At 42.2% G+C, this 20,370-nt stretch overlaps 1 protein-coding gene across 1 annotated transcript in view; it reads left to right on the top strand.

Annotated features, from left to right (window-relative positions):
• heatr1 (HEAT repeat containing 1) overlaps positions 1–20,370 on the top strand; it is a 78,743-nt gene that overhangs the window by 15,055 nt on the left and 43,318 nt on the right. Inside the window, exons 7-17 of the mRNA XM_060939483.1 lie at positions 760–971; positions 1,178–1,308; positions 2,750–2,855; positions 2,954–3,058; positions 3,250–3,367; positions 5,905–6,012; positions 6,203–6,298; positions 6,663–6,751; positions 6,863–7,074; positions 7,164–7,285; positions 7,428–7,622. Of these exons, the coding sequence (XP_060795466.1) occupies positions 760–971; positions 1,178–1,308; positions 2,750–2,855; positions 2,954–3,058; positions 3,250–3,367; positions 5,905–6,012; positions 6,203–6,298; positions 6,663–6,751; positions 6,863–7,074; positions 7,164–7,285; positions 7,428–7,622 (1,494 nt within the window). The remainder of the gene's footprint in view (positions 1–759; positions 972–1,177; positions 1,309–2,749; positions 2,856–2,953; positions 3,059–3,249; positions 3,368–5,904; positions 6,013–6,202; positions 6,299–6,662; positions 6,752–6,862; positions 7,075–7,163; positions 7,286–7,427; positions 7,623–20,370) is intronic.

Below are 20,370 nucleotides of genomic sequence, written 5' to 3'. Positions count from 1 at the left end.
AATACCCCCATTCCGAAGGAGGAGGCATATACTGGTTTACCTCTGTCTGTCCATATGTCCGAATTTCCATCTGTCCGAAACACCCTTTTTCTTAGCAACCACATATCATAAAGCCACTTGGTGCCAAACTTCAGCTTGGGGTTCTATACCGTGTGTACTGTTTTCAGGTCTGTTGCACATCGATTTCCTGTTTACTGACTGAATGTATTTATGAAACATATATGGTGGCTTTTGCCGCTATTTCAAGAAGCAAAATACTATTTCAAAATGACAGTTTACCAGGATGCTATTTGAAATCCCTGGGGAGAACACTGCTCTTTACTTACTTGTTTCAGGGTTAATTATTTGTTGAAGTCAACATTCATAATAAGTGTCCTATCCCTGTGATTGTTTGCATTCTGATACAAGTGAGAGGGGGGGTATACGTAAGTGAGCAGTAGCTCACAGTTCGTTCATTCATTTATCAATCAATCAGACAATAGGGAAAACCTTATTTAAAAATATTCTTGCATGAATGGGAATGGTACAATTAGAGAACAGTAAGTACTGGTCTCTAATTACATTATCTTTAAGTACATTGTTCTCCAAGTACATTATTCATTTAGATAAATGCAAAAGTGTAATTCTGATTTGTAAAGTTTATTTTCTACAATCTTGAATGGTTGACTGTAAATCATGAAGACTTTGGACTTGAAATGGTCTAAAATGTTAAAATGAAAATATTTGATGTTTTTAATTTTGAATATTTTATTTTTGCAGGGCCTGAAATCAGAGCTGTTGGACTACAAAGCTGCCACATACATGATTGTGTGCCAGCTTGCAGTGAAGGTAGTGATGCAGCCAGAGCTGCTGGATTCGCTGGCACGCCAGGTGAGTAGATCAGTGAGCAGAGCTCCAGTGCTGACTTCTGAAGGCCTGTCGTGCCTCATCATCCTCCTCCAAAACCAGAAGGAAAGTGTCATTGGACAAAAGTGAGTGTTGCTGCAAAACTTTTTTTTTATCTGTTAGACTAATAACAGGACTACTCAGTAAATGCATCATCAGACATGCAGTTTGCATTGTTTTACCAGTAAGTGATTTGATTTATGAAGTTATTTATCAAGTTAGAGTTGACTGTGATTGAGATCTGTTGATGAATGGATGATAATTACTAATGTCTCCATCCTCCTCCACCCAGGACGTTCGAATACCTCTGTCAGGTTCCCTCTCTGGTGCCCACCCTGCAGTGTATAGCAGCTTCCTACGATATCGGTCCCTTTCTGCACTACCTCCTGCCAAAGCTCACTAACTTTATCTTCACACAAAATGGTAGAGTTCAGACTGTTGTTTAAAAGTCATAAAACTGTTAGATAAATGTTTGAAATGTGCTTACAAAATATCCATACATTTCTCTTCTGTCACTTAGCTTGTGAACTCTGGTGTTTAAATAGTATCTTTAATAGCACAAGGACAGATCAGTGAGCATGGACATTTAAAAGAGCACAAGATGCCATGAATTGCAAACAGATGTGTCCAAGAGCATGGTGCAGTGGTGCATAGTTGAAACTGGGATATTTGATAATAGGACTCAAAGGGGTTTTGTTTGTTTGTTTGTTTTTAAATGGTTTCTAGTTGCAATCTATTTGGTGAAACCACTATTCATGTTAAAATCATCACAAACTATTATAATTTCCATTGTATCTGTTAATAGATTTTCTTAAAGTTTAGTTTATTTACCTTTGCATAAGAAGTGCAATAACAGGCCACTTAGTGCCACCTGTTTGGGGGAAAAAATGTCTCATCTCATTATCTCTAGCCGCTTTATCCTTCTACAGGGTCGCAGGCAAGCTGGAGCCTATCCCAGCTGACTACGGGCGAAAGGCGGGGTACACCCTGGACAAGTCGCCAGGTCATCACAGGGCTGACACATAGACACAGACAACCATTCACACTCACATTCACACCTACGGTCAATTTAGAGTCACCAGTTAACCTAACCTGCATGTCTTTGGACTGTGGGGGAAACCGGAGCACCCGGAGGAAACCCACGCGGACACGGGGAGAACATGCAAACTCCACACAGAAAGGCCCTCGCCAGCCCCGGGGCTTGAACCCAGGACCTTCTTGCTGTGAGGCGACAGCGCTAACCACTACACCACCGTGCCGCCCCTGGAAAAAATGTTGATCACTAAAACAAAACATACCTTTTTTTAAAAAAAAAAATCCTAATTTTGTGTTTAAGTGACAAATACAGTAATTCTCGAGTAGAAAGCATTGATCGAGTGACCAATCATAGGAGTGAAAACATACATCTTATCCCTGAGCAGAAAAGAAGTGCACATGTCTAAGGACTTGGCGTTCACCAAACTTTAAGTGCTCTCACATGCAACACACCTTGATCTGTTGAGAACGACATTTAATTCTTCTGTTTACTGTTTATTGTAACACTTGTTTGCGCTATCTAAGCAACTTGGACCGTTGAGAACATCATTTCGTTGTTTTGTATACTCTGTATGTAGAAGAATGACAAAGTTGAGTTCTCTGCACAGTCCCATCATTGCTTCACCCACTAATACCTTTGTGTGCATGACATTTACATCCCCTTGTGCTTTTTTTTAATTTAATTTAATTTTTTTTACAATTAATGACTTGTTCATAATGTTCTGCACACTCATTGTCCGCTTACACTTTCCATTCAAGATATATAATAAGAAATTGTATATTTAAATATTATTTATTAGACCTTTCTGAGCAAATTGTTTGCCAACAGATGAGCCGGGCAATGAGGACTCGCACAGTGCTTCAAACTGCCAACTACTCGAGTCAGTCATTGAGAACCTTCCTTTGCCCACCAGCCTGGCGAGCACAGTGGCACGGTAATCTGTTTTAGGCTCAAATCAGCATCCTCATGTGCTGTGTGCACAGTGCTCTGGAATATGAATGCTGAAGTCTAATAAGAATTTGTCATTTCCAGGCTACTCCTTGAGGGATACATGTGCTGTGGTACAGAGCTGTCCTCAGACAGACTCTCCTCCCTTAATCAGAAGATCCAACCACTTGTCCGACTCTTTGAGCACAAGTGAGTTTTATATTATTTGAATTTACATTTGCAGGTGCTTTAGTCAGATACAAATTTACATTCACACATGTAAATGAAGTTGGGTTCATATATGAAGATAGTCAAATAACTTTTCCCCATAGCCCTAACCCTGGCTAGACTTCGTCCAGAAGAGAGGAGAGTGTTTGTGTAATGCTAATGCTGTGTTGCAGGTATCCTGGTGCTCTGGATGCTGTTCTGGTAGATTGTGTGGGTGTGATGTGCTCAGCTCAGCAAAAGAACCTCCTCCATCACTTTCTCTCTCTTACCATGTGCTGTGGCAAGTATCAGGTAGGCAGAGTAGGATTTGTTTGTCTTTTTCATTCTGCATGTCGTTGCAGTTTAAGACCAGGAAGTGAATGGGCTCAGTTTTTCAAAATATCTATTATGAAAAGATTTGAGGATAATCTGGATTACATGTTTTGGTGCTTTCTGAAGCTGTTCAAGATTTGACTGCTTTCACTTCATCAGGGGAACTGGTGCCTCTGTACCAAGTTGACACCAAAGTGTGTTTAAAAAACAAAACAAAACAGTACTACTTTTTACAGTACCAGAAGTGTCAAGTCAAGATTAGGTGCAAGCACTCATCTGACAACAACGATGAAAAGAAATGACAGCAAAATAAAAATGTCTCATTAAGACCATACTGATTGCCTGTAATCACAACTGTCTTCTATTGGCTTGGAAAACTGTCCAGTTAAATAGTATGCAGTAAAAACAAATGTGTTTCTGAAATCATTTTTAATTCTGACACCTGATTCTTGACTTGTTGTGCATTCATGTAGCAAGTATTTGTTACACAAGGGCATTTCCCTATTTGGACAAGGTTTACTAGAGCGGCAGCTACAATTATCAACACCTTGATGATCTTTTGGCCATTGCAAAAGTAGAAAAGACTTTCAATATGTAAATTGTGCATGAGTAATTACTCAAACTTCCACTGGAAAAAAATGAGTTGATTCCCGATTACTTAGCGTATGAGATCACGTGACACCGTTCCACAATTGTCGACATCTTCGTCCACAGTTATCAACACCATTCCACAGTTACCAACATCCAGATGATTATCTCATCTCATCTCATTATCTCTAGCCGCTTTATCCTTCTACAGGGTCGCAGGCAAGCTGGAGCCTATCCCAGCTGACTACGGGCGAAAGGCGGGGTACACCCTGGACAAGTCGCCAGGTCATCACAGGGCTGACACATAGACACAGACAACCATTCACACTCACATTCACACCTACGGTCAATTTAGAGTCACCAGTCAACCTAACCTGCATGTCTTTGGACTGTGGGGGAAACCGGAGCACCCGGAGGAAACCCACGCGGACACAGGGAGAACATGCAAACTCCACACAGAAAGGCCCTCGCCAGCCCCGGGGCTCGAACCCAGGACCTTCTTGCTGTGAGGCGACAGCGCTAACCACTACACCACCGTGCCGCCCCAGATGATTATTTATTAAAAAAAAAAAAATTGGTATGTGGTATTAAGTTAACAATACATAGTTTTTATTTACAATTTATTTTACATAGACATATTCAGTGCAAAATCTTTTATATAAATATATTGATGTCGGTGCTTACATAAATGAGGAAATAATTCTAATGTTTGTAAACAAATGAACTGATGATTAACCTGTGTCAGAAAATCTTTGTTCCACTTTCTAAGTATTTTCGTAGATCACATTTTGTTTATCATTCATCGTTGTTTGTATTAATTTCTGGTTTTGTAGTTGACCAATAAATGTCAACAGGCAGTTTACATTGTAATGCCATGAAAATCCAGGTCAAAGGTCGCAAGTCATTCTTCGAAGCAAAATATAAAATGTCTACTGATATTGTAATATGTGATAGATATTTACAACAAAATGCAAAAAAAAAATTCTGAATGGAATAGAAAAATCTGAATATTTCAGGCATGTAATTTTTTTTTAATGCTAGGAATTTAATTCTGGTCTAATTCTATTTATTGCAATCGGATTCCAAATACTCTGTAAGCATTCCATTCGGTCATGAATCAGAAAAAAATATATTGTAAATCACAGCATTTTTTTTTTTTAAAGTACTTCATCTACTTCAACAATGTTACACAAAGATCGATCCATAACAGTTGTAAATGTCACTTAATTCCACAGGGTGTCAATAATGGTGGACACCAGTGAAAATGATCACTATTATTGACTCCTCATGTGACTTCTCAAACGCGCGTTTAGATACAAAATGGCGATTGTCAAATGAAAGAGTAAGAAACAAAGTAGGTTTCGACAAGGAGTTCATGAAATATCGGTGAATTTGAGAAGTAAAAACATGTCCATGATCTTTCTACTATGCTCACCTGCGATGAAGATGTCCGGGTTTTCCTCAAATTGCTGACCGTGCTTAAAAAAAAAAAATTCCATCTCGAGTAATGAGCTGTTTCATCAGCTGACAAGATCAAAGGGCGAGGGGGGGTCTTCCGGTTGAGTAATTAACCAATAATAACTGTTGTAACTGAAACTCACCTTTTGTAAAATAGTTTTTTTTATTGGTAAATCTGAAAAGGTGTCTAATTATGGACTGTTGATAATTGTAGCTGCCACTCTACTTGCAGAGTATACATCACCACGCAGAAGTTACTGTTGACCTGTAAGCGTGTTTAATTGATCATGAAATCTGCTCACTGGTTATTGTTACATCATTCAGGTCTACATGCCATTGTTCCAGTTGTTTTTAAAGTAACGCAGTATCTGCTGCTGTTGTGTAATTTCCCTGGTATTAACATTGACTAAGAAAATTCTGCTATCACTAGTTTTATATGAATATAATTCTAATTGTGTGCATATGTGTAGGTTCTGGCAAACTCGGACACCTCATTGATGCTCAGTCTTAAACACCCTGTGTCGGCTGTGAGGAGCATGGCTATAGAACATGTGAAAGAGATTCTCACCTCTGGACAGGTAAGTGGTTGCTTGGTTGCTGAGATGTATTACGGCATGCAGGAAACACTGAACTGTTCAGAAAGACCTGACGCTTTATTATTGCTTTAGCCATATACAAAGTTCTCCATACATTCTTGTGTATGTACCTTTTTATTATGGAAATTGCATGTATTGTAATTTGGATGTTTGTGTGTCTGTTTTTTATAAGGAGGGCTTTGATGAGGCATTCCTGAAGGATGCGTTGCTTGAGAGGTTGAAGGATGATGTGCCTGATGTTGTGCTGTCAGCACTCTCAGCACTGCGGGTAGGAGAATTGATTAAGCCCTATAGCCACCAGTAAAGCATGCTGTATAATAGGCATACTTATGTTATTTTATTAAAGGAAATGTTCACCAGTTGTTTACACAAGCACAAATAATGCATGATTAATCTGAATATTAAGTTCTTATACACTAGTTTTGTAGTATGTCTTGAGCTTCTAAATTTCGATGTAACACGTTGAGATTAAACATGAGTCTTTGCCTAATTCTTTCACAAAACACTTTTACACTTGGAGAATATCAGGGTCCATGAGGAAAGGTTTTGCCTTTGAATGTTATCAAAATTGTGAGTCCTTTTTTTCTGCATCAACTCTGATTTGGGTATTCTTTCTAACGATGATTCACCAGCTGTATCTCAACCGCATGGATTCAGAGGACACAATTTCTTGTTTGATCTCTCTTCTAAACCGGGTCCAGCCATCGGACACTGAGCACTGGTGTGTACATGAAGCTATAGAAATGCCACATTTCCATGTTATAAGCTTTAGTTTTATTGTTGGCAAAGTCCAACCGGAAGTAATTTTTTGATGTGAATGATGCCATGACAGGTATTCAGTATTGAAGGAGGTGGTTGAAGTTCTTGATGACCTGCCCATCAGGGAGGCAAACCCTGATCTGAGAGCCCAAATTAGCTGGGAGCTGCTACCTTTCTTACTAATTACAAATTCGGTACCTGAGTCAGCAGAGCTGAAGCTGGCGCTGTGTGTGGCGAAGACGCATCTATTATCCCAGCATTCTCTCACCCAAGGCTGGGCTAATGGTACACGCGCATGCATACACACACACACACACACAGTTTTAATTTATTACTTAAGCTTTTGACTGAGTTTGGCAAGTTTTTGTTATTAGTGTTACAGGGGGTGCTGGAGAAAACTCCTCCAGCAGATGTTGTCCGAGTGGCCAACCAGATGCTCATCAGCACTCTGACAAAAAACCTGGCCCGTATGGAGCCATCCACTAAGCGCAATGCTGTAAGCATACATAATTAATCCGCTCTTGGAATTCTTGGTTACTGATATTTTTAATTACACTGACCACCTTTTTCTTGTTTAGCAGATCCACAGGAGGGTTCTCTGATTGATTGATTTGTTTGTTTTTATTTGTGTGAGACAGATTGAAAGTGTCTGTGCATTGCTGGCCAAGCAGGGTGCTGGAGTGAGAGAGAGGGCAGCATTCGTGGTGTTGATTTGTGCTCTTCTGCAGACTCTGGAGTCTCTGAATGAGAGCATACACCTCCACACAACTCAGATACTCTTCAGACTGCTTGAGCCATCACTGAGAAAGCTCTACACACAACAGACTGAACAGGTCTCAGCACTGCTGTATACTTGCACATACACTGAAAAAAGAAATTACTTTTTATATGATAGTGTAATGAAAATATTTAAGGGCATTAAATTGGAGAGTATCAAATTAAAATGACACATTATTAGTATTGTTTTCATAAAACTACAATTTTCAGGTTGGGATAGAAAGAGTGTTAAGTTCACCAGTGCTGTGTAGAATACATTAGAGTTCATTTTTAGGACAATAATAATTTTTATTCGAAATCTTCATGAACTCTTTAATGTTGGAATGATCTTAATCCAATTTAAAATGATCCAAGGCTGTAACGGCAAACTTCCTGTGAACCTCTACATTTGTGACCTAATCTATTTATGGAAAAAATATTAGTATTGTGTTAGTGGATAATTGTTTAAATGTACAATTGTGTGTGAAATTTGAGCACCGTGATCAAATTGCATATTTTGCTGATTTGAAGTGAAAAGATGTAAACAAAACTGCAGCAGCAAACTATGTTTAAAAAAATATTTTCTGCAAATATTTTCTTACTGCACTGCTACTTTATATTTGCACTTTTATATATTTAAAAGGGGGGGGCTTGTGGCATATGCAAACATTGACACCCTTCCAAGTAATAGCCTCTTTGGCAGATATCACAGTTTGCATCCTCTTTGTAGCCAGGTTCCTTGCTTTCTCTTCCTTGCACAAGGCTTCTAGTTCTGAGATGTTCTCGGGTTGTACAGCATAGTTAAAATCTACCTACATAGTTTCAATGATGTTCCAGTTAGGGGACTGTGTGGGCCATTCCAAAAGCTTCTGGCTTGCATTTCTTGAAGTCGTACATGGTGGATTTTGAGGTATGTCTAGGGTCATTGTCTTGTCATAAAAGTCAGCTTTAGTTTCTTGAATGTCTGTGTCACATTTGCATCCAAAATTTCCTATTTACTGGAATCCATTCTTCCATCTATTCATCTTGACTTTAGGACCAGATCTCACTTTCACTTTCCCTTCACTGCCATTTTTTAAATGGACCAAAGAAATTGGGAGGTGGAAGCATTTGGCTACCTTTTTACAGCCTTCCTCTGATCATTTAGGCAACATTTTCAGATCCTCAGTTAACTCCTCGGATGCTGGTTAAGTGTTAGCACAAGGTTTGAAGAGTCAGAGAAATGTATTATGCTGTGGATTTCATATTAACAGTTCTTGGCCTGTTTAACGAGTCCGAATGAGCCACTTAAGGTCTAATGAGTTAAACTGTGAAACTTTTCATACAGGATTCTAATTCACAGATGTTAGTGTCGTGGAGAAGAGTGTCTACGAAAGTTGATGGTGGTCATCCTCTCTCAGCGTAGCCATGGGTTGGTATCCAGGTAACGATGAGGTGTGCAGGAGATGATGCGTCCCGGAATGTATGACCAGCGATTTTTAGACGTCGTTCCTTGATAACTTCTGAAATTGTGCTCAAGCTGCTGTAAAGCGTTATTAGCTTTGTCTGTCCAGTTGATGTGGTACGCCATTCTTAGCATGTGTATATGTGTGCCATTGAGTGATTTTTTTCCTCGTGTTAGTGACCAGGTGGCACAACCATAGAGTAGGATGGTTTCTGTTGGAGCACGAAGTAGTTGTAGATTGAGTTCGAAAGGTCGTTCTTCCTCACTTTCTTCATTTTGTGTAAAGATTTCCAAGCTAACTTTCCTAGCAGAAATATCCTTTTCTTCGTCACATCAGTTTCCAAGATATTTAATTAAAATATTGGTCTCCAGATTCAGTTAACACTTGTCTCATTTCTTCACCATCAAGAGTGTGGAGGGGTTCGACAACTACATTGAAAAACATTGCTTTCATTTTGCTTGCATGCAGCTTTAAATCAACTTTTTTACATTCATTCTCAGCATTGTGCAGCATGCTTGCTCCACTTCATTTGAAATTAATACTATGTCTTCAGCAAAATATAGGTCACAGAGGGACTTTGCTGCTATTCTCTGGCTTCTCCTTGGATGTAGAGTGAAACCTAGCTCCTCCTCTCTACCTTGAATGGCTTGACGAAGTGCATAGTCCAAAACTCTGACGAAATGAAATGGTGCCAGGATGTCACCTTACGTGACACCTGCATGGATTTTAAATTAATCAGTTTCACCATCTGGAGATAATATTTTAGCTTTCAAGTTTTCATATGTGAAGCGAATTGCAGAAATTGGACGCTCGGGAATTCCATAGGCCTTCAAAATTCTAAACATAGTTTCATGGTTTATACCAGTGGTTCTCAACCGGGGGGGCGCGCGGAGGTACTCCAGGGGGGTCGCGAGTAGGCTTCATGTATGGAGGAAAAAAAAAATCTGGGGCTAACAGGCTATAGTAGCTAAGCAGATGCAACACATTTACCCATGTCAAAATGCAGGACATTGGACTATTACATACAAATCAATACTATTATAAAATCTATCATCAATCTATCATAAAATCTTGTGTGTAGGTTATTTTAAGCCCATGACGCGAACATGACGCAACGTCACGTGAGTGAGTCTGCATACCGTGGCCACCGTGTGAGTGCTTGCCACACACACACTAGTCTGGTTTCTTGCCGAGTTAACTCGTGCCGACTCTCGCTAGTCTACTATCATCAATCCATCGATACAGCGCAAAACCCAAACAGTCTTTTTAAAGACTACTACCCCACACTGTATTTTTGCTTTCCCCATTTCAGCTCTACCCAAATAATTTGTTGTTTTTGTTGTTTTCTTACTGCTAGTCTACTACCCCTTTGCCTTTTTCACCCTGCGTGTGAAAAATCCAACTGTCCCTAACACACACACACACTAACACACACACTCACACGAGTAAGTACACCATTCACACCTCGTTAAAATTTGCAACTATAAAATCCCCGAATAAAGATATCGATCGTGTTTCTCACTGATAAGCCCCATACGTTCCCTCTGGTTAGCCCCCTTAGCCTACTACAGACTTAGCCTACTACAGACTTATCGTTACAACTTTATTACACACGTTTATTCACAAATACTTTAACAAAATGGATAGATTTCTTGTCAAAAAACCCAAGACAACTGACGTAGGTCTACCACCAGCTGCGAGAAAGCTTCGGAGGTACGATGAATCATACCTGCAGTTTGGTTTTACTGTCACCTCTGATCTTCGTCCTCAGTGTGTCGTGTGTGCCGAGGTGCTGGCAAACGAAAGCATGAAGCCATGCAAACTTAAAAGGCACCTCGAAACGAAGCATGCTGGCCTGAAGGACAAACCGCTTGAATACTTTCAAAGAAAGCGTGATGGCCTGCATCAGCAACAGGCAACAATTTCCGTGCACAGCACTGTATCTAAGCAGTGCCTGGAGGCATCATATGTGGTGGCAAAAAGAATAGGTAAGCTAGGCAAACCGCACACTGATGCCGAGAAATTCGTTTTGCCAGCTGCGCAGGACATGTGCAGAATATTCTTCGGGGATAGTGCAGCAGCCAAATTAGGCACCGTGCCACTTTCAAATGACACAGTTGCTCGGAGAATTGCTGATATGTCCAATGATATCAGAGAGCAATTAATACAGTTTATTAAAAATAGTCCATACTATGCCTTGCAGTTGGATGAGTCTACCGATATTGCTGGACAGGCACAGCTTCTTACATATGTCAGGTATGTCAGGGATAAATTAATTGAGGAGGATGTCCTTTTTTGCCGCCCTCTTCAGTCACACACAACTGGAGAGGCCATCTTCAATGTCCTTGATTCATTTATTCGCGAGAATGGGTTGGCGTGGGACCGATGCGTTGGCTTGTGCACGGATGGCGCACGAGCAATGACGGGCCGTGAGCAAGGTCTAGCTGCTCGCGTTAAGCAGGTAGCTCCACTTGTAAAATGGACCCATTGCATGGTTCATCGCGAAGCACTCGCTGCAAAAAAAATGCCGTCTCTGTTGGAATCCGTGCTGAACCAATCAGTAAAAATGATCAACCTCATCAAGTCACGGCCGCTAAAGTCTCGCTTGTTTGAGGTCCTCTGTCAGGAGATGGGGTCAGAGCACGAACAGCTGCTTCTGCACACTGAGGTTCGCTGGCTGTCCAGGGGGCGGGTGTTACAACGTTTGTATGAGCTGCGAGATGAGGTGAAGCGGTTTTTGACACAAATCAATTCAGACCTGGCGAAAAATCTGGATGACCCTTTGTGGCTGGCGTGTCTCTCCTATTTGGTCGATATATTTGACCGCTTGAATGGCTTGAACCTGTCTTTGCAAGGCCGAGAAACTCACATTTTGCTTCTCGCAGAGAAAGTGGATGCCTTCAAGCAAAAACTTGACCTCTGGTGTGGCCGCATCAGTCGGGGGAACTGTGATATGTTCCCAAGCCTTGCAGACTTTATCAGTAATGCAGGCACTTCCCACGATTTCTCATCTGTCTTTCAAGCAGCATCAGAGCACCTGTCGGTAATGAGAAAACAGTTTGCGGCATACTTCACAGAGGATTATCGCTCTTTTGCGTGGGTTCGAGATCCATTTTTGTGTACTGCTGACGAACTTCCAGTTGACATGCAGGAACAGCTTATTGAGCTGAAGAGTGACAGTAGACTTAAGGCAGTCTTCACCTCATGCCCTCTTTCGACATTCTGGGCAGCATTGATGCAGGAGTACCCGCAACTGTGTGACGTAGCCTTGAAACTGCTCATCCCATTCGCATCGACCTACTTGTGTGAGGCAGGATTTTCAAAAATGACTGCGCTCAAAACGAAATATCGCAATCGTGCGCAAATTGAGGATGACTTGAGACTGTGCTTGTCAAACATTTCGCCAAGAATCGAGGATCTTTGTAAGGCAAAGCAGGCTCAGGTCTCGCATTAACGCAAATGCAGATCACAAAGGCACAGTAAAAAGTAAAACCTAAATTCACGCCTGGTCCCAATTCCCAATGATATCAATAGCCAGCTAATGATAAGCCTAATAAAATACCTAATAAAAACACTAATAATAATAATAATAATAATAATAATAATAATGATGCCTATTAATAATAATAATAATATCAACAACCAACAACAGCAATAATAATAATAATAATAATAATAATAATAATAGGCCTAATAATAATAATAATGCCTGAAAGAACATAAGTCTTGTACTACTGCCAACAGCTTAGTAATGATAATAGGCCATAATAATAATAATTATAATTATAATAATGCCCGAAAGCAGATTAGAAATGTGGTGCTACTGCCAATTATAACAATAGCCTAATAATGATAATAGGCCTATGTATTTCTATGGAATGGATAATGCTACTACTGCTGCTACTGCTACTACTACTACTACTAATAATAATAATCTAGCCCAGGGCTAGCTAGCTAGCTAGCTAGCTATCTATCTATCTATCTATCTATCTATCTATCTATCTATCTATCTATCTATCTATCTATCTATCTATCTATCTATCTATCTATCTATCTATCTATCTATCTATCTATCTATCTATCTATCTATCTATCTATCGGTCGATATAAGGTGCTGTAGGTTGGGTGGCGTCACTGCGCGTGAGTGTGTTTGGGGGGGGCGGGGCGAGAAGAGGGGCCCCCAACTGCAATGAACCAGCTTTGGTGGGGCCCAGGTTGCAAAAGGTTGAGAACCCCTGGTTTATACTATTAAAGGGCTTTACAAAAGTCAATGAATACCATTACTGCTGGTAGATTTCTTTTCTTCACATCCTCAATAATACGACGCAGAGCTAACACTTGTGTTGTCGTGGACCGTCCTGGTCTGAATCCACTCTGATTACCACGAAGAAATGGGTCTATTACAGGTCGTATACGATTCAGGATCATTCCATTTATTAACTTTGAGACAAGTGATGTTACTGCTATTCCTCTGTAGTTTGAAGTTTTGCTCAAGTCTCCGGATTTCTGTACTGGGATGATATTCATTGTTGCCAGTTGTTCGGGTAATTGTTTAGACAGCGCTTTATTGCTAAATTTGAGTAGAATGTCATCTATGTCAATTCGCTTGAGTACTTCAGGCATAATGTCGTTTATCACTTCATAAAATATTACTCACATTTGCAGAATTTAATACATTTTCCATTTTTTTTTTAAATCAGTAAAATATGTAATTTGTCCAGGGGTGCCCAAACATTTTGGTTTTGGCCATTAATTTGGCTACTGTTGTCACGGTGCAGGCACTTACGGATGTAATCACAAGACCAACGAGGAGTAGACAGTGTCAGAGCCAAACTATGAGCCAAGAATCAGAATTGTAGAACTAGCGAGGGTTGGGCGATCGGCAAACAGCATTAAAGGGAATGGACAAAGAGCGTAAATGGAAAACAGAAGCAAGAGTCAGAAGAACGAGAGTCGGTCAGAAAATAACAAGGCTTGGTATGAACTGTAGAAGGCAGAACGATACTTCGCATTGAAGTGGAGTGAGTAAGAGGTTTATATAGGCAAGAGGACTAATTGGAATAATGAGTGACAGCTGATCTCAATAGTCAGGAGACAGAGGGCGCTGAGAGTTGTGGGAAGTGTAATCCATGGTGTCCATATTTTGTAGTTTGGACAAGTTCAGCAGGTTTACTGACAGAACCCCCCCCCCCCGAGAAGCTCATAGTCTTTCTAGGATGCCCCCTACCTCTGGGTGCAGGTTTGTCTGGGTGTAGTGTGTGGAATTCTTGCTCGAGGAGTGGATCTAGGATGTCTTTGGCTGGAACCCTCCCAGTCTACCAGGTATTCACTCTGCCCTCTTTTACGTCTAGAGTTGAGGATCTTCTTTACCTGGTAGATGGGTTCACCTTCCATGATGAGAGCTGGGTGTTCTTGGTTAGGTGAGTTCTCGGAGAGGGGCCCCGGGATGGCAGGTTTGAGGTATGACACATGAAATGTTAGTGACAGTCTACTGTGAAGAGGAAATTCTAGCCTGTACGAGACTTCACTGATGCCGTCCAGTACCTTAAAAGGCCCAATATAACGTGGCTGGAGCTTTCTGCAAGAGTTGGGTTCCCTTAGATTTTTGGTTGCTGTCCACACTGTCACCTGGGTTGTATGTTGGGGTTTCTGCATGATGCATATCTGCACACTTCTTGTACTTGGCTTTGATAGTCTCAATCCATTGGTGGATCTCCTACCATATTGCCTGGCTGCGAGTGAACCACTCTTCGATGGCTGGAACCTGGCTGGGTGTGTCATCCCAGGGGATAAAGGCGGCTAGTAGCCGAGTATGCACTGGAACAGTGTTAGTTGGGTTGCAGACTGCTTGAGGGAGTTTTGTGCATACTCGGCCCACGGTAGAAAGCGTGCCCAATCCCCCGGTTACGCATGCAAAAGATTCTCAAGAAGCAGCCGATTTCTTGGTTGGCTCTCTCGACTTGTCTGTTTGACTCAGGGTGGTAACCAGAAGTGAGACTGACAGATACCCCTAGTTTTTCCATGAAGGCCCTCCAGAAGCGTGAGATAAATTGAGAGCCTCTGTCACTTACAATGTCTTCAGGGAGACCATAGTATCGAAAGATGTGTTGAAATAATAGTTCTGCTGTTTGGGCTGCGGTGGGAATGCCAGGTAAGGGTATCAGCTTGAGGACTTTGGAGAAGCGATCAATGGTTACCATATAGTGCCTTGCAAAAGTATTCATACCCCTTGAACTTTTTCACATTTTTCCACCTTACAACCACGAACTTAAAAGTTTTTTTATTGAGATTTTATGTGATAGACCAACACAGAGTAGCACATAATTGTGAAGTGAAACGAAAATGATAAATGGTCTTCAAAATTTTAAACAAATAAAAATCTGAAAAATATGATGTGCATTAGTATTCAGCCCCCCTGCGTCAGTACTTTGTAGAGCTACCTTTTGCTGCAATTACAGCTGCAAGTCTTTTGTGGTATGTCTCTACCAGCTTTGCACATCTACACACTGAAATTTTTGCCTATTCTTCTTTGCAAAATAGCTCAAGCTCAGCCAGATTGGATGGAGAGTGTCTGTGACTAGCAATTTTCAAGTCTTGCCACAGATGCTCAATGGGACTTAGGTCTGGACTTTGACTGGGCCATTCTAACACATGAATATTCTTTGATCTAAACCATTCCATTGTAGCTCTGGCTGTATGTTTAGGGTCATTGTCTTGCTGGAAGGTGAATCTCCTTTCCAGTCTCAAGTCTTTTGCAGCCTCCAACAGGTTTTCTTTCAGGATTGCCCTGTATTTAGCTCCATCCATCTTCCCATCAACTCTGACCAGCTTCCCTGTCCCTGCTGAAGAAAAGTATCCCCATAGCATGATGCTGCAACCACCATGTTTCACAGTGGGGATGGTATGTGCAGGGTGATGAGCAGTGTTAGTTTTCGGCCACACATAGCACTTTGCATTTAGGCCAAAAAGTTCAACTTTGGTCTCATCTGACCAAAGCACCTTCTTCCACATGTTTGCTGTGTCCCCTACATGGCTTCTTATGCCTGTCTTTCAACAATGGCTTTCTTCTTGCCAGTCTTCCAAAAAGGCCAGATTTATGGAGTGTACGACTTATAGTTGTCCTGTGCACAGATTCTCCCACCTGAGCTGTGGATTTCTGCAGCTCCTCCAGAGTGATCATGGCCCTCTTGGCTGCTTCTCTGACCAGTGCTGTCCTTGCTCACTCTGCCAGTTTAGGTGGATGGCCATGTCTTGGTAGGTTTGCAGTTGTGCCATACTTTTTCCATTTTTGAATGATGGATTGAACAGTGAGATGTTCAGAGCTTGGGATATTTTTTTATAACTTAACCCTACTTTAAACTTCTCCAGAACTTTATCCCTGACCTGTCTGGTGAGTTCTTTGGTCTTCATGATGCTGTTTGTTCTTCAGTGTTCTCTAACAAACCACTGAGGCCTTCACAGAACAAGTGTATTTATGCTGAGAGTAAATTACACACAGTAGGACTCTATTAACTAATTAGATGACTTCTGAAGGCAATTGATTGCACTGGATTGTATTTAGAGGTATCAGAGTACAGGGGGCTGAATACTAATGCACACCACATTTTTCAGATTTTTATTTGTTTAAAATTTTGAAGACCATTTATCATTTTCGTTTCACTTCACAATTATGTGCTACTCTGTGTTGGTCCATCACATAAAATCTTAATAAAAAACTTTTAAGTTTGTGGTTGTAAGGTGGAAAAATGTGAAAAAGTTCAAGGGGTATGAATACTTTTGCAAGGCACTGTAAATTGCTGTGTGATTTTGTGAGGGAGGAAGGTCCGTGTTGAAGTCTATGGCTATGTGGGAGCATGATCTTTGAGGCACCAGGAGAGGACAGAGCTTACCGGCAGGTGGAGTTCTGGGTACTTTTGGCTTGTGCGCAGCTCGAACATGATTTGATGAACTGGTTGATCTCAGTGAGCATGTTTTTCCACCAGTATTTGCTTCGAAGCATCTGATGGGTGTGATGGCTGCCCAGGTGTCCCGTGGTGGGTGATGCGTGTGCCCACGTGATGAGTCTGCTTCGGAGTTGTTTGGGTACATATAGTAGACCAGGTGGAAGATTCTTGGGGAGTTGTTGAGGTTGAGTCTCTGATTTCTCTGTCTAAGTCCCAAGTGATGGACTGCAGAAAGCATTGAGAATGAGATGGGCAGTGGAGTCCTAATGAGGGGGAGCAAAGATTCATGAGAGAGCATCAGCCTTAGTATTCTTGGAGCCAGGGCGGAAAGAGATGGTGAAATTGAATCTAGTGAAGAAGAGGGCCCATCTGGCTTGACGGGGGTTTAACCGCTTAGCCTTCTGGAGATATTCTAAGTTCTTATGGTCTGTTAGGATTATGAACAGGTAATTGGCATCTTCCAACCAGTGGTGCCATTCTTCAAGGGCCAGATTAATTGTGAGTAGCTCCCGATTTTCTACATCATAATTTCTTTCTGCTGGTGAGAGTTTTCTTGAAAAGAAGGCCACTGGATGAAGTTTCTGTTTCTCCCCAAAGCGTTGAGAGAGAACCACCCCCACCCCCGTGTCAGCGGCATCAACTTCCAGTGTGAACGGCTTGGAAGGGTCAGGATGCAGTAAGATGAGGGCTGATGTGAGTGCTTTCTTGAGACGGCAGAAAGCCTCCTCTGCTGCGGGGTTCTATTGAAGGTGCTTGGATCCCTTCTTGAGGAGTGCCGTTAAGGGGGCAGTGATAGAACTGAATCCTCTGATAAACTGGCAATAGAAGTTTGCAAAACCTAGAAAGCGTTGAAGTTCTTTGACGGACATGGGAATGGGCCAAGACGTAACTGATGAGTCCATACAAACCCTCTCGGCACCGATGACATATCCAAGGAAGGAAATACGTGTTTGTTGGAACTCGCATTTTTCTGCTTTCACATAGAGATGACTCTGGAGCAAGCATTGTAGAACTGTTCTCACATGCACTTGATGATTCTTCATCTGGGGAATATATTAGGATGTCATAGATAGGGGCGTTGTGGCTCAGGTGGATAAGGCGCCATACCATAAATCTGGGGACCCGGGTTCGATTCCGGCCCAAGGTCATTTCCCGATCCCTCCCCGTCTCTCTCTCCCGCTCATTTCCTGTCTCTACACTGTCCTATCCAATAAAAAAAAAAAAGGTGAGGATGTCATAGATATATGCAATAGCATACCGACCCAGCATGTCCCGTAGCATGTCGTTGATGAAGCACTGGAACACACTGGGCACAGAAGAAAGGCCATATGGCATTACCCGGTACTCGAAGTGACCGACAGTGGTGCTGAACGCAGTTTTCCATATATCTCCCTTCTTGATCCTGATAAGATTGTACACACTGCGTAGATCTAGTTTTGAGAAGATCCTTGTTGATCGAAGTTGTTCCAGGGCTGCAGGAACCAGAGGATGTGGATAAGGGTACTTCACTGATACCTGGTTCAATCCCCTGTAGTCAATACACGGGCGAAGATCCCAGCCTCATTTTTCCACGAAAAAGAAGCCCGCCAAGGCTGGAGACCTAGAAGGGCAGATGTAACCCTACTTGAGAGCCTCCTGGATGTACTTCTCCATAGCTGCTTGTTCCTCCTGAGACAGAGGGTATATACATCCCCGAGGCGGTGACATGCCTGACCAGGAGGTCAGTAGCACAGTCATATGGTCTGTGAGGCGGTAGACCACAGGCCTTTCCTTTGCTGAAAACCTCCTTGAGGTCCAGATAACATTCGGGAACGTTGTCAAGGGTGTCAGGCTGGGGGCTTTCCACAGAGGTCCCTGTGACTTGAGTGACTTGAGGTCGAGTAATGCAGCCCTGAATGAATGCAGGAGACCACTGTAGAATATTCTTGTTCTGCCATGAGATGAGAGGGTCGTGAAGCTGGAGCCAAGGGTAGCCAAGGATAAGATCATGACTTACAGTGGTAGTGACGTAGAGTGAAATGAGTTCTGAGTGAATTGCACCCACTTGGATGCAGAGAGGAGCTCTGCGTAGAGTGACAAAACCATCTCCTATTGGTCCTCCATTGATGATCTGAATGCTGAGCACACTGTGCAGCGGTGGTGTTAAGTTGAACTTCTGCATGATTGAGTTGCTGATGAAGTTCCCCTCTGCTCCTGAATCAATGAAAGCAGAGAAGATATGGGTAGAAGTAGCCAACTTTAAAAGAACTGGAACCTTGAACGATTTGGAATTGAACCTTCTTATAGTACTTACGTTGCGTGGAGGACCTTCTTTCAGAGATGAGCGAGGAGGATGAATGGGACAGCTATTGAGCTGATGTTCAGGGCTACCACAGTAGAAGCATAGTCCCTCTTTTCTTCTTCTGATACGTTTAGAACGAGTTAAGAGTGTGTGAGACATCCATGGCAGAACTTTCCTCCGAAATAGGCTCCGGTTTAATACTCTCCTGTAGAGAGGGTCGATGAGCCAAGAGATTGCCTAGGTGGATTGCGAGGTTTATGAGAGAATCGAGCGCGAGTTGTTAATCATGGCAGGTGAGTTCACTCAGAATTTCAGGACGCAAACCTTGGCAAAATGCGGCCTTCAGCGCAGGATCATTCCATCTGCTAGCGGCCGCCAGTATTCTGAATTCTAGAGCATACTCGGCCATGCTTTTGGAGCCCTGTGATATGGTGAGTAAACTTTCATCTACTTCAATCCCCTCAGGTTCGTGGTCAAAAACACTTTTGAACAGAGTGAGAAATTGTTCATAAGATTTTGTCAGCTCATCGCCCTTACTCCAGACTGTGCTGGCCCATTGCAGTGTTTTTCCCGTAAGGAAGGAGAGAAATTTGGCAGTCTTGTGCTCGTCAGATATGCTAGGCATAGCAGTGAAGTACATGGAACATTGGAGAAGGAAGCCTTTACAGGCGAGTGGATCTCCGGCAAACTTCTCCGGAGCCAAAAGTTGTAGCGCTGGGCTTGGAGATGACTCAGGACGCGTTATGAGGGCCTGTGACATCACCGTTGCTAGCTGGGACATTCTGGTGATGAGGTTGGCTAGCATCTGCTGATGCTCTCCTAATAAGTGTCCCTGGGCGTTGAGAGCAGTTCGCTTCGCTTCTTCCGCTACATCCATGGCGGCAAAGTATCCTGTCACGGTGCAGGCACTTACGGATGTAATCGCAGAAGAGCGACGAGGAGTAGACAGTGTCCGAGCCAAAACATGAGACAAGAATCAGAGTCGTAGAACTAGTGAGGGTCGGGCGATCGGCAAACAGCGTTAAAGGGAATAGACAAAGAGCATAACCGGAAAACAGGGACGCAAGTGTCATTCAGAAAATAGCAAGGCTTGCTATGAACTGTAGAAGGCAGAACGATACTTCGCATTGAAGTGGAGTGAGTGAGAGGTTTATAT

This window comes from Neoarius graeffei, chromosome 14, assembly GCF_027579695.1.
Source record: "Neoarius graeffei isolate fNeoGra1 chromosome 14, fNeoGra1.pri, whole genome shotgun sequence".
NCBI lineage: Eukaryota > Metazoa > Chordata > Actinopteri > Siluriformes > Ariidae > Neoarius > Neoarius graeffei.
The sequence above is the reverse complement of the archived record's forward strand: the minus strand, read 5'-3'. Positions and strand labels throughout refer to the sequence as shown.